Source organism: Pezoporus wallicus, unplaced genomic scaffold (assembly GCF_028554395.1).
Source record: "Pezoporus wallicus isolate ANWC-B61680 ecotype Strahan unplaced genomic scaffold, APGP_CSIRO_Pwel_v1 scaffold_3294, whole genome shotgun sequence".
Classification (NCBI taxonomy): Eukaryota; Metazoa; Chordata; class Aves; order Psittaciformes; family Psittacidae; genus Pezoporus; species Pezoporus wallicus.
The window spans coordinates 10,456,960-10,470,917 of NW_026635478.1; the positions used below are offsets into that span (position 1 = coordinate 10,456,960).

General features: G+C 42.2%; 1 protein-coding gene across 20 annotated transcripts in view; it reads right to left on the reverse strand.

Annotated features, from left to right (window-relative positions):
- Nucleotides 1-13,958, reverse strand: part of PPFIBP1 (PPFIA binding protein 1) — a 112,230-nt gene that overhangs the window by 9,732 nt on the left and 88,540 nt on the right. For 13 of the 20 annotated variants that reach the window (XM_057427675.1, XM_057427648.1, XM_057427612.1 and 10 more), the window contains 10 exons: nt 12,266-12,423; nt 11,183-11,313; nt 9,518-9,571; nt 8,555-8,615; nt 7,478-7,507; nt 6,193-6,364; nt 4,722-4,754; nt 2,346-2,487; nt 1,953-2,081; nt 982-1,132 (listed from right to left, as the gene is read on the reverse strand). In XM_057427675.1, coding sequence (XP_057283658.1) covers nt 982-1,132; nt 1,953-2,081; nt 2,346-2,487; nt 4,722-4,754; nt 6,193-6,364; nt 7,478-7,507; nt 8,555-8,615; nt 9,518-9,571; nt 11,183-11,313; nt 12,266-12,423 — 1,061 coding nt within the window. The remainder of the gene's footprint in view (nt 1-981; nt 1,133-1,952; nt 2,082-2,345; nt 2,488-4,721; nt 4,755-6,192; nt 6,365-7,477; nt 7,508-8,554; nt 8,616-9,517; nt 9,572-11,182; nt 11,314-12,265; nt 12,424-13,958) is intronic. The other 7 variants (XM_057427632.1, XM_057427724.1, XM_057427745.1 and 4 more) reach the window with 2 other exon arrangements.

The following is a 13,958-nucleotide window of genomic DNA, read 5'->3' on the forward strand; positions in this document are numbered from 1 at the left end:
TGGATTCCAAACTGCACAAAAACATTGGCCATAATATTCTCATACCAGGTTAAAAAAAATCCCACACTATAGACCATATTAGCATTCAGAAAAATGCTTGATGGGACTACTTCCTTCCCCCCCCCCCCTTAGGCAGGTAAGCTTAAGAGATTTATTTAGTTAAGAGCATATGAAAGCCCCACAAATCACTAAAATTAATGCTTCCAAATGCATAACACCTTCTATAGTTTAGTTGCAAGTGCAGCCATTCTAGGACCTCTTCAATCCCATATACACTTCCACCAGTGCTTGCTAGTCAATGCCACCTCTGATAACACCATTACATGTCACTATGTGCATATCACACTTTTCTTACTCCAGCTGTGTTGTAACTACAACTCTGAATTATCCCACTGCCTGACTGAGAAAACCGGCTATTTGGTGAGTGACCTTTTTAAAAGCTGAAAATTCACATGTTAGTGAGTACTGTGAATTCAAAGTATAAACTGCATCAATTTTTTCTCCTGTTTCTAATTTCAGAAAAAAGACAACTTTGCAATGATTTAAGACAAAGAGACTGACTGCCTTGTGTGTAACAAATCCTTATTCCTCTGTGCAAAATGGGCAGAAAATACAATCAGACCAAACCAGCAGCTTTTTACACCCTTCTCACACAGGCATAAAATAACTGCACCACACATGACTGCTAATGAATCAAGGCTACAAACCCATATGATAATGAAGCACTCTCATGTGCATATTTTTAGAAGGTGGCATAGCCAACTGGTATGTCCATGCTTAATGAAGTTAAATCACATTTAATTATTAGTTTAATTACAGAGAATTGCAATTCAACTAAAAAGAGACATATCTGGCATCACTGCAGATGACAATATTTTAAAACCTCATCTTGTTTTATTTTTATTTTTCCTGGGCGCACCTTACAGACATGATTTACATGCACAGAAATAGCAATGGTTTTGTGATTCCAACATGTCTCACCTTTTCCAGATCCTGCTGAGAAGCTTGCAGAAGTGTCTGCCCAGACAGTATCCAGTGTCTGCCATTACTTATGTAAGAGCCTAGCCCTTGGTCCTGGAGCCAGTTGCAAACCTGCTCCTTTGTCCACTTTGCGAATGGCATGTCCAGCTCACTACAGAAGATTTTACCAAAAAAAAGACTGATTAATCCCATGCCTCAAATCTCCTATTCTCATACATAATGATAAACCCCAAACCTAAGCCTAATATATTAGTATTTTGTGGGAACTGGGACAATCTCTGGGGAAGAACATGCATTGTGGTCAGCTTCTTTGTGAGTCTCACAAAGAAGAGGGTGTCTCTATTCAAGGACAGCTTGGATGGGGCTTTGAGCAACGTGGTCTAGTGGAAGGTGTCCTTGTCTGTGGCAGGCAGCTGGAACTAGGTGATCTTTTAAGGTCCCTTCCAACCCAAACCATTCTACTGTTCTATTCTATGATTCTGAACTGTTAGCGCCATGAAGTGCTGATTATTGCTGATCGCCTGCCACTACCACAATAAGCACAGTCTATATATACTACTGTAAACAACCCCTTTGCTGCCTTGTGCAACTAAAACCCTGAATTGAGATCATGATTTTCCACATTAGCCTTTAACCCCCCCAAAATGCACCAGAAAACATACCAGAGGAATATCTGTCATTGCCATGTGAGGGCTCATGCCCTGCTTCAGATGGCCTCATAACTGTACTACTCTGAAGCCATGAGCAAGGAAGGCTCCACTCTGCAGCAGGACCCCACCACCCAGCAAACAACCTCAAGCCTACAAAGATCATCTCTGAAAGGAGGACACAGCCTAGATCTGCCTGTTTCTGTCTGTCATGAGAGGAAACATTTCATTTCATTTCATCACTGCGCTTCTCCTTTAGGTCCCATGCTCAATCAGAGCTGCTGGGAAGGCAAGCACCAGCATGCTTTGCACCACTTGTCTTACTTGTGAGACTGCCCCAGGTCTCGAGACCAGCCCAGTCGTGGCCCTGCAGTTGCTCTTGTCCCTCCTCTTTTGAACTCCGTCTCGGACATGTCATCTGGGTTGAAGGTGGTAGACTGGCTTCTTTTGAGTCTAGTTTAAATGGAAGAAAGCATATTCACATTTGGCTAAGGAAAAGGCATGCTGCTACTACTGCAACCAACGTAGTGAAGATCTCCTACTCGGGGTTTGTAGCTCTTCTTCTACCTGCTGTCAAATGCCATACTGGCTCCTGCACTGGAGACAGTAAACTATGGAGCCATGCACTGGAGAGGGGAAAAAGGGAAGATGTGTTCCCAGCAAACCCCTGTGCAAACCCTGTCTCTGGAGAATAGTAATTTCTCATCTTTTACTTACTTCCCAAATAACCTCTTGATTCCCCTGGCCTTTTTCCTGGAATCCGGAGAAGATGGTGTCATCTGTAGACTATCTGCTTCTTTTGCGCAAGGAGGCAAGCCAGCCAGATCCAAGTTATCTGCAGATCCCTTCTCCGTTTCAGCTGTCAGAAAACAATAGCCCCATGAAGACCCACTCAAGAAGCACTGGACAGACACACTCCTGAACTCAGGAACAGCTCTTGCTAAACTTATTGAGAGCCACCACGTTAAGGATCTAGGCCAGAGAGGGATGGGAAAATCCAGGAGAATCAACATGCGTTCCTCCTTCAAAGGCCTGACTTGGGAACACTCCAAGGCAAGGCTCTGCACTAGTTAAGTGCCTTGCATCCAAGATGGTAAAAAAACACCTTGTGAATCAATCAGTGAATTAAGTCTGGAGTTTACTCTTCTCGGGGAGTGCTCCTACAGTCCTTTCACAGACACAGCCAAAGCACATGGATCTCCAGAAATAATTCAGTGCCATGGCAGGGAACCAAACCAGGAGTCCCCAAAGCACAGAAAAATAAATAATTTCCCTGCAGGCATCTTTCCTAATAACCTGCAGTATTCCATAAGTTCCCCATCAAGGAAATTCCAGCAACAAACAACTCCTGTCCCAGGAGCAGGAGGGCCCTTTTCCTCTCATTTCTGCAAACTGTGGAACATTTTGTTCCTCTGCAGAGAAACACCATAGAATTTAGGCTCTTTTTGAACTTGATCTTGAGTGATGCACAAAGCCTCTCTGATTAGAGACCCTACACATTACCACCCACTCTAAAAACATTAGCTCTTTGATGTGTAGCTGTTGTTTTCTATGACAACAAACTTGAGGGCTCCTGTCCCCAAAAGGGAAGATGTCACAAAAGCCAAACTTACAAAGAAGAAAATTATTTTAAGATCATTTAAAATAACTGCAGTATCTACTAGGCTACATAAGCAGAGATGTGCCAGCAACTGCCAGATAGCTGAATTAAACTACCATGTGGAGTTTATGCCATTTATTTGCTGGGAAGCAGTGACAGCATGAGCCTGTTCAGATGAAGCAGCTATGGCAAGGCAGCCTGCAGCAGGCTGACAGTCAGACCTGTAACCGTTTTTACCATGTTTTAACACAGCTGTTTAGTTAGATGACCAGTATTTGGTTTTGAAATGGACTCTTAGGCTTCCAGGAGGAAACTAAACAAGTTATGTGAATCAAGGCAGAGCATATATTGCTGGGACACGTAGTCTCAAGCCACAGAATTAACACTGAGGTGGCTGCAACGTGCCACAAATGGCAAGAAACTGCAGGCTTTGCCAGCTGGGCAAAGTTTAGATGATTCAGTCCGAATACATTTGAACATGTCCCATTTTCCACTAATGCTTTAGATGTTAAACCTTGAAGTGAGGCAACAAGGTTGCACAGAAGATTATTTATGGGCACTCTGGTCTGATCACTGTTGAACACCTGCCAGTGAGGGACAGCACTAATGCCAAACCAGGCTTCTGCATGTGTGATTTTTGCTTTACTTGTAGAAGAAAAAGTGCTAGCTTAGAAAAAGTACAACTGAACAGCTTTCTAGACAGAGAATACTAGGACAAGGTTGGGTGCATTAGTAGCAGAGATTTGCGGGTATTGCAATATTTGCTCCTTGTACCTGACTCCCTTCCACACACTGACACAACCCCACAGAACACTCGACATTTAATGGGCCACATGGGAAACCAAGAAGGCTGATGGTCTCTTCATCAGCAAGGGGCACACTGTGTGGCTGTATGACAACTCTGCTTGCTAAGGTGGGACCCTGCAAGTCTTACCTGCCTTTGCCACAACCACCCAGGGAACACTCACATCACTAGACTGGTTTTTCCTATGTGAATGGCTCAATCCAATTTGCCCTAATTATTTCTCATTTGTTTATTATATAATAAATAACTGCATCTTAGAAGAAGAATTACGTATCCTACTCCCCAGCACTCCCCACAGTGAACACCTGGGAAATATACCTCATTCCCTGCTTCGCAACCCTTTAAGCTCTCTCCAGGACAGATGAAAGCACAAAGGTGCCTCTGGTACTTAAACATCACAGATTCTCACCTACTACTTTGTCTGTGGGTAACTTTGTGCTCAAAGTTACAGCAAAGGTCTCTGCAAATTAACCCGCAATCTCTCATTAGTAGCAGTTACTGCGAAATGGCACAGCTGACTTTTAGCAGAGGGCAGATGTTACATGAAAACTCCTTTTAGCGATGGACAAAAATTTCAATGCAGAGCTCTGGTGTCTAGTTCTTGTTTGAAAAGTGTGTGGCCATAACCAGCTGTTAGCAGCAGTCACAACACAGCGCTGGTACAGGTAGACATGCAGGACTACTATACCTAAAGTAGGTGCACTTGCACTTCGACTGCGATCTTCAGATATCCAAACAACGCACATAACCACACGCAGCACAACGGGAGAGAACACGCAGAGGGACAAGGTAAAACACAGTTCAAAACGTACATCAGCAAAATACAAGACAAAAGGAGGGGAGTACATGAGACACATGCGCCACACGCAACGCTGAATTCACACAGAGATTAGGATTACCAATTCACTGTTAATCCCCTTTTTAAAAAAAGAAATGCAGTGGAGCTCTACCGTGGAGAGGGTAAGAGCACCGCAGTCACTTTGGTGCAGGGAGGTCACTTGCTCCATGACACATGGGGCATGTGACTCACACGGGCTCTCATGACATGGCCAAGTATCTGGACACCAGCTTTACAGATTTCAAAAGCACTGAAATGTGGATAATATACATAATTTACTCAGATTTACAGGACCCTGATCTAGATGGTCCATCTCCCAGTCCTTTATGAACAGTCACAAGTACTCCACTTTGTTAGACAATTTCAGGATGAAACACACAATTACACAAATGCACACATGAAATAAACCAAAGCTAAGAGCCTAACCCTCAGAATAGACTGTACATGCATTCCAAGTAAGCTAGCAAGTTTCAGTGCTATGTCACAGGCAAATACGGGTAACATATAATAAACGTGTAGGGATGTTATTTCTTTCCAAAAAAAGTCTAAAATTTTCTTTGAGTAGGTAAGAACAAGACACTTTTCTGCTCAACAAAGCAGAAGGTATACCCCTTTGGGTTTCTGAAAGATAGCGATAAATTCCTATATCTCATGCAAGATAAAGCCGAAAACTTTACATGAATGGCAATAGATCTGATGCACCGACTCACTTGATACTGGAACAGCGGAAGACTACTATAGCAGTGCAGTGAATGCATGTAGCTTTTCATTTGGTGGCAACAATGACTCCAGCATTAAGCAGAACATTTTGTTTATTTCTTTGTTAAGTGTAAATATCATCAAATGACAACAACAAAACAACCTCCCCTCCATTCCAGGTGAGCTTGAATAACTTGTCAATCCTGTTCCTGTTGTCACCATCGCTTTTGCAAGGCTGCTTAAATACACATAAAGAGGAAAACTGAGGCTGCTGCCTCATTTCTGTACATCTGAAAATCTACTGAAAGATAAACTGAGGATTTAGCCAGGAGAAAAAAAAGACCACAAATCCCATGTGTGAACTACTGCCAGACAGCTAGCATTTCAAAACAGCATCAATCCACTACAAGGTCCCAGGAGAGATACAACAGCAAGGCTGAAACAGATCAAATACTTCATTACATCAGTGAGGGTTTTTTTTTGTTGCTGTTTGATATTTTCCAAACCTTCTACTGAGAAAAGTGCCACCAAGTCACAGTGAGACTAAGGCTTCTTACAGTTACAGAACTTATTAAGATTGTTCAAAATACACAGAATTTGCATGCAGGTGCATGATACCTACCCAGATTGGGGGCACTTGCAGTCCTCTTGTTATTTTTTATCTTGAAAAAGCCTCGTCCAAACGAAGATCTGGCTTTACGGGTACCAAAACTATCCTCGTCGCCTGTGCCACCATGAGAAGGAGACTTTGGAGGGAGGGTTGCAAAATTATTACCTTCCACAGGAGGTTTAACCTGCTCAAGTTAGGGATAAAAGATTCAGTATCAGAAATTGCTAAAGGTCTTTTGAGAAAGACTGCAAAATGACTGCCTACAGATATTCTGAAGAGTCCCTCTCATTTCTTATTACAAGAAAACAGAATGTAAAAGCCATAAAGGAAAACATAAACAAGATCTTCATTTCAATATGTTCAGGAGCCAAGATTACTATCACTACTTTCTAAGAGTAACATGCCTTTTTAAAGATGTTTCTCAATTTCTGCAAGGCTGGCTTACAAGTATGGACAAGGCAAAAATACTGTCCTGGAAGGCTTTGAACTTTTTCAGCTTTCTAGGCTTTCTGTCTCCCTCACTGCTAGATGTAGGAGCAGTGGGAAACAAAAGAAAGAGAGGAGATACCCACAGTATATTGGTTCTCTGCCAAGTGCCAGACAACTCTTTCTGTCTATCACTGCTCTGCAATATCAGAATTAAGGGATTGATTGACTATGTCCAAGCAGGCAGTATAAATACCAGGACTTGACATCAGACACACTTCAACTGTCTCTTTAAAAGAAGGAGGGAGCAAACCCATTCACAATCCAAATATTACCCTTTGGCTCTTGCTGAATCGATACAGTATTGACCCTACAAGAGGTATGTCATTTTTGCTTGGATCTTTTTATAGGTAATAATTGTTGCATGCAAACTATGGTCATGTGGTAACTCCAGGGTAACCGTTCTGCAATGACAGCCTTTTTCAGACCGCAGTTGCTAGTCACAGAAAACAATCTGTAAAGCCAAAGTTTTTTAAAGAGACACTAATCAAAGGTAATTACAGGCTCAGTAAAATACTTAATAGTTAACTTTGCTAGTTATCTAGTGGTAGAATATGTGGGGGAAACATTAGCTTAGATGGCAACCTTATGCTCAACCAGACTGAAAGATAATCCATGTGTGAGAAGACAAGAATGTGTGAGACACTATATGCCTGACACTGAAGGGATGGTGACAACCATCATATACTCCTCGCTATCTTGTCTGCAGGTCTGCTATTCCCCCTCTGGAACTGCATGCCACAATTTCACAAACTGAGCTTTTCAACACTTGCTCACTGCGTGCTTCTCCATATACACGCACACACATTACCTCTGTTGGCTTCTGTGCAGAGTCTCTGTCCTGTTTGGAAAAGATTAATAAAAACATTTAAAAAGTCATGGTTTATAACCAGCATTCGTTACCCTGAGTTAAATTCTGACTGTAATACCCTTCCTTGCCTATTTTTCCTCTCCCAAAATAAACCTCTTCAGAGCTGTATTTCACACAGATTAATTCTTGCTTTCTTTGAGGTCAGTGAGCTGACATGAAAATATGGTTGCCTTGCTTTACTTTGTAAAGGATTAGCTCTGTACTTAATTAGCAACATGCAGTCTGTTAAGGCACTAGTGGAAATAGCTGGAATCAGGGCAGAAGCCAAGCAGATAAAACATCTACAGCCTCCACTCCTTGGCTGTCCAAATGAACAAAAAAACCCTAACCCATGAACTCCAGCTGTCATCAGCAAGTTCTGGTTACATTTTCAGTCCTGTCAACATCCCTCCTGAGCTGTAAGGCACAGCTCAGCAGTTTGGGTATCAGGGAACTCGGGAGCTTTAAAAAAATTCAGGCTGTCAAAAAAGAGCACAGGAATTGCCCTGATTTAGTAACATTGTTAGAGGTTAGCTGATTTTGATCTCTTCAAGAGACCTAAACTGAAGCTATCACCAGACATACAAAGGCTCAGTATTTTTTTGTTCCTGATCATTTAAAATGTAATCATCCCAGACTGTACATGCATTAATTTCCACAGCCTTCCAAAACCGTTTGCTTTAAACAGAGGTAGGAAGTGGTAGTGGGACTTACTTTCCTCTTGTATGAAATCAGAAAAACCTATCAACTAAAAAAACCCAACCTCATTATCTGAGGAAAAACACAACAAGAGAGTCTTCAGTAAATGTCTCAAGTAAAAATCAAAAAAGCTCCTGTGTTTTCACGAACAGATTTTCTCCTTTAATAAAATCTGGATAATGTCACATGTATGAGACCATTGCTAACAAGTGACATGAGGAGTCCTACTCTGACTCAGAATTTCTCAGAAGGTGGCAACAGAGTGTCCACAGGGTCACTGTCACAAGAGACATCACTCCTATTTCTGCAGGGATGGGAGGAAGTAAGAGACCAACCAACCGCTTCAGATATCTCTTTTCTCAAACTGCTCAGACTGCTGGACTTCTGCAGCGAAGAAGTTCTGAAACAACACAAAAACCAAGTTACTGGAATTGAATTTGCAAACATAAACACACTTTCAGGAATCAGCTTTAAAGAAAGCATTATAATACATGATGAGATATACTAAAACCAAAATTGAATTAAGGCAATCAATGCACTAATCAGAGCCCATGCAATATGATGAGATACTGTAAGAACCTCCACATCACAATCAGCAAACTTGCTGAGGGCACACTCAATCCCACTGTCCATGTCAGCGACAAAGATGTTGAACAAGACTGGTCCCAACACCGATCCCTGAGGGACGCCACTCGTTACTGGTCTCCAGCTGGACATTGAGCCATTGACCACAACTCTTTGTGTGAGGCCATCCAGCCAGTTCTTTATCCACCGAGTGGTCCACCTATCAAATTGATGTCTCTTCAATTTAGAGACAAGGATGTCGTGTGGGACAGTGTCGAACGTTTTACACAAGTCCTGGTAGATGACATCAACTGCTCTATCCCTGTCCATCAGTTCTGTAGCCCCATCATAGAAGGCCACCAAATTGGTCAGGCAGGATTTCCCCTTAGTGAAGCCATGCTGGCTGTCACCAAGCACCTTGTTGATTTTCATGTGCCTTAGCATGCCTTCCAGGAGAATGTGCTCCAAGATTTTGCCAGGCACAGAGGTGAGACTGACTGGTCTGTAATTCCCCGGGTCATCCATTTTCCCCTTCTTGAAAATGGGGGTTATATTTCCCTTTTTCCAGTCGTCAGGAACTTCCCCTGACTGCCATGATTTCTCAAATATGATGGCCAGTGGCTTAGCAACTTCATTCGCCAGCTTACATGTGTATGTAAAATGGGTGGGGATAGGGGGGTTCAAGTTGACAATCACATCTAAATATGTTCCCTAAACATTTCTGATTATGATACTTACACTGGACTATCACACAGCTGAGTTTCTGGGGAAGAGCCTAGTGATCTTCCTTCACTGCAAACAAAAAAAGGTATTAAAAAAGCAAGACATTTGGGGATCCCATCCAAATACCTTGCTGATACAGAAAACCTATCATCCCAGCCTGCTTTAATCCTGTTTTCACTTCAGCTGTTATGGTACTAACACACTGCAAATCTTCTCCTCTACGGTGGCAAGTCTTGTAAAAGATCATAGAATCATAGAATGGTTTGGATTGGAAAGGACCTTAAGATCATCTAGTTCGACCCCCGCTGCCATGGGCAGGGACACCTTGCACTAAATCATGTCACCCAAGATAAAGGACAAAGGTGAGCTCAAGAGTCCCAGAAAAGACAACTTGCATTGTAAATTGATGACAATACTGCACTATTTAGCTTAAATAAATACTGAGGTTACAGCCTGTGCAGCGTCTGCAGCAGCACCAAGTAGTGGAGGTCCCTGCCTCCCTCTCAGTCACCCCAGTGTGGGGAATTTTGCTGCTGATTAGTGCTTTGTTTGTTTTTTCCCAAGATGGGACACAGATGAAATCCCTGTTGGTGATGGCTAGAGCTGCATGAGGCAGCTAGGAGGCTTTCCCTGACTGGAGATGGAAAAATCACACATCAACTTGTGCTTGCACTTATTTTTTACAACGAGATTGATGATGGTTTTACGCCAAATAGATTTCCTTGGCTTCAGATTCTTAGTATTTGATACTCAATTAGATAAAGCCAGGATTTGGACCCAGAATTAAAAACCCTAGCACAGCCTTTGTCTAGCTGTGAGTCCAATGCACTTTTTGGTACTCCTTGCAGTGCCAGCCCACATCTGCAGGGACCAGGTTTCCTTACCTGGGTGAGGAGGGTGCAGGCTTAGAAACACTGGAGGAAGCTGAAGGCCCCTTCTCACCCCGGAGGCAGCCACAGGGTTCAAGCAGGGGGGCCTGAAGGTGCCACAGATCAGGTGCAGCCTTGCACCCCCACCCTGGGCTCCCTTACACTCTCCAGCTACACATTTCATCTGGCTTTCAAAACCTCAAGCAGGGCTCTCATGAGTGAGTGAAGAGGTATCTCTGCATTTCATCATGCCAAAGGACAGCAGCAAAAATATCTCTTTCTCTGGTCTTTTGAAGTGCCGCTTGGGTTTCCCCCTGGGGCTCCAGTAACAGCTCAAGGTTAGAGATGGACAGTCCTTTTGTTGCAGTTTTGGCAGTGCCTTACATCAATCTTCAGCAACTACAGAAAATGCCTGATGCAAATCATCAGGAATGAACCTGTGGCTAGCACAGCCAACACTATCTCAGCCAGACCTAGACGATGTAAACCTAGATAAAAATAATGATTCTGTGTCCTTCGTTATATGAGATCAGTTTTTCTCTCCTTCTGTTCACTTCTTGCAAAGCAGGTGGTATAGAGTCGGAGTGCTGCTACAAGCAACAGCAATCAAACTAATACTTGTTTACTGAAAAAGATTTAATCAAAGCATTTCACAAACATAAGCTTAGTTAGCTATAGCTAGTCCAGTAAATGCTAGCCTTGCTTAACTGACTTAATGACTTGTCAGCATAATAACTGACAGAATTTTACTCTCAATAAATGCCCCAGAATATTGGATTTACAATTGAAAAATACATGGAAACAACAATACCTCATTTCACTTGCAGGATCTGGCTTAGGCTGTGTTTTCAGTTTCTCGGCAACAGTTTCTGAGCTCTTGGATGTTGATGAAAAAGAAGGGATTGAAATCTGTAAAATACTGGTGTGGATCTGTAAGGAATTCTAGAAAGAATGAAGAATATGTGTTACACTGGTTTGAGCTGAAATTAAGCAGTCGTAAATTAAAAAACAGTTACAGATAAACTATGAAAAGAAGGATCTGAAATAAGGTTTTTAAAAGCAAATACTTTCTTTTTATTGTAATACAGTGATTCTTATTGTAATACAGTGATTACTTCCAAATAATAACTTGGAAGATGGCACTGAAGATGAAACATGAATGACTGCACAGATCACTACAGCACAAACAAAAATCTCACAAGTCTTGCAAAACTGCCTGCTAAATCTCTCTCTACCACAGACCCCATGAAGGGTAGCTCTTCGCAGGTTTACTCCTGTCCTCAGCCGCACAGAGAATACCAGAAAGGTTCTAAACACTTAATTTAGTTTTCTTCATGTTATATTTCTGCTGTTTAATTAAGTCAAGTCCCTGTTCTGACTCAGAGCTTTAAGAGATCTATGGTTTTACTACTGGAAAATGCGACTGTAAAAATTAGAGATTGAACCACAACCTTCTTATCATTTAACTGAAAGGGTGTAATGGTGATTGCATCCTTTTAAATATGACGAGATATATTAATTAAGTCCCAACATGTTTACTTGGAGTTCCTGAAAAATTAAACGCAGCTCCTAAAACATTTGATATGAAAAGTAATTCCTGTGTTCTATAGGGAAAGTAGTTTGGGCCCATTCTCCTGACAAATACACCTATTTGCTGTCTCCTGACCACATTTGATGATTAAGAAAAATAAATTTAACTGAACTTAAATGTAACTCCTGAGCAGCTTTCACAAGAAAACAAAATTCTCCAAAAGGATATGGGACATTACTGAAAACTGTGCAACCCCAAAAGTATCTTTTCAGGAACTTGAGTTTTGGCATCTGTAAAAGGAATCCAGCACTAGCAATGTTTTTAAGGAGTGATGGCATTAAATGAGGAAGAAAAAAAGGATACCTCTTCATGAATATTCATGTTAAATTCATCATGGACTGGAGATGCTGTGACTGGGGTTGGAGATGGGCTTTTCTCTGGGTCAGTAAGACTTGGTGTGTCCAATAAAGCCGTGGAAACAGACCCTGAATTCAAGAAGTCTTCGCTGTCACTTTCCTTACCTGAAGGAAGGGAAACAGGCTTTACTTCCAGTTACATAATGACCCTCACTCCCATGCATGGTGCAGCCAGCATGCTCACTTATGGGCCAAAAAGGGAAGAGGCTAAGGATTCTTCATTTCTTTCTTAGGACAGACTACAACAGGTAAAAGGAAGTCATTGCTGAATCTCGCTTCCCAATTCAACTACCAGAGCACAGCAGGGTTAGAGCAGAGGGAGGACATACATCTGACAGCAAAAATCCCAGCAAATGCCCTTGGGGCATTTAGTGAGATCTGTTTCAACACACTGAATAAATTGGAGCAGTTACTGAATTGAAGTTAATGAACTGGAGCAGTTATTTCCTGTGCTATGTTCTGGAATTTCATACTAAATACTTCTTTTCCCTTATTCACTAGGGAAAGACCAAGGGTCAAAGTCTGCCTGAAACTTCAGACGTCTCTATGGTTTCTTCAGGTTACCCATATGAAAAATGTAGCCTACTGCACAAGAGTCCAACACCAGATTTTAGGTGACTACACTGTTTGCAGACTCCCACAAACTGAGAGTCTCAGTTAAATGCTGTAGCCTGCATCAGCATCTGGCATTCTCTGCTCACAACGAGCAACTTGCTGCCCCTGAACTGCTTCAGTACCACCAAAAGGCTTGGATTTCCACACCTGTCATCAATATCAGAGCACTGACAAGAAAAAGTTCTGATGTCTTTTTTAACATCCTCCTGTCTTTGAATGCATAGCACTGCATGAGAGAGTAATTCCTATTCAAATTTTTCAATGCTCAAGCAGGGTGTTTTGCCCTCATATCCACACTTCCTCTTTCCTCAGTGATAATGTGCTTACATCAAACTGACGACCACCTCAACATATATCACCCTTGAGGACCAGAAACTCCTGGATCTGGAAACCTTCACCAGTCTTGAAACATATGGAATGGACCATTATACATGACATATTACAGCGACCATTTCAGCCCCACAGTTAAGCTCATTATCTGACGGCAGAGAAGGGTTTTTTTCATGTGTGTGTGGAAAAAAAAAAAAAAAAAAGGTAGGAAAAGCCAGTTTCATCCCCACTGCAGTAGGGGAGGAGAACTATTCCACAGCTGCTGCATTTGATGGTGTTTGAAGGCTTCATTACATGCCAAAGATGTGGCGTGTCATCACAACACAGTCCTGTCAGCACATCCACTTTGCTACAGACGTTTCTGCAGCTCTTGGGCACTGCTATTCCAGGGTGAGCAGCCACTGGGGTGGTGCTGGCTTGGCTCGGCTCGTAAGAACACGAATGCTCAGGCATTGCTCTGTTCAGCTACCAACTCCTTCCCAGGAACACATGCAAGAGGGGAACAACAATTTTTAGCAGTTTATGTAGTGGCCAGCCCTGAAAGGCATTTCAGAAGGCTATGGAAAGAGCCTGACAGTTTATCATATTAAAATTCGTTTTACAAGGGGAAAATAACCAATGTGACAATAATAGTCACTAGCACCAGCTAGTAAATTGAACAGCTGCCTGGACAAAAAATGCAATTTACCAGTTCA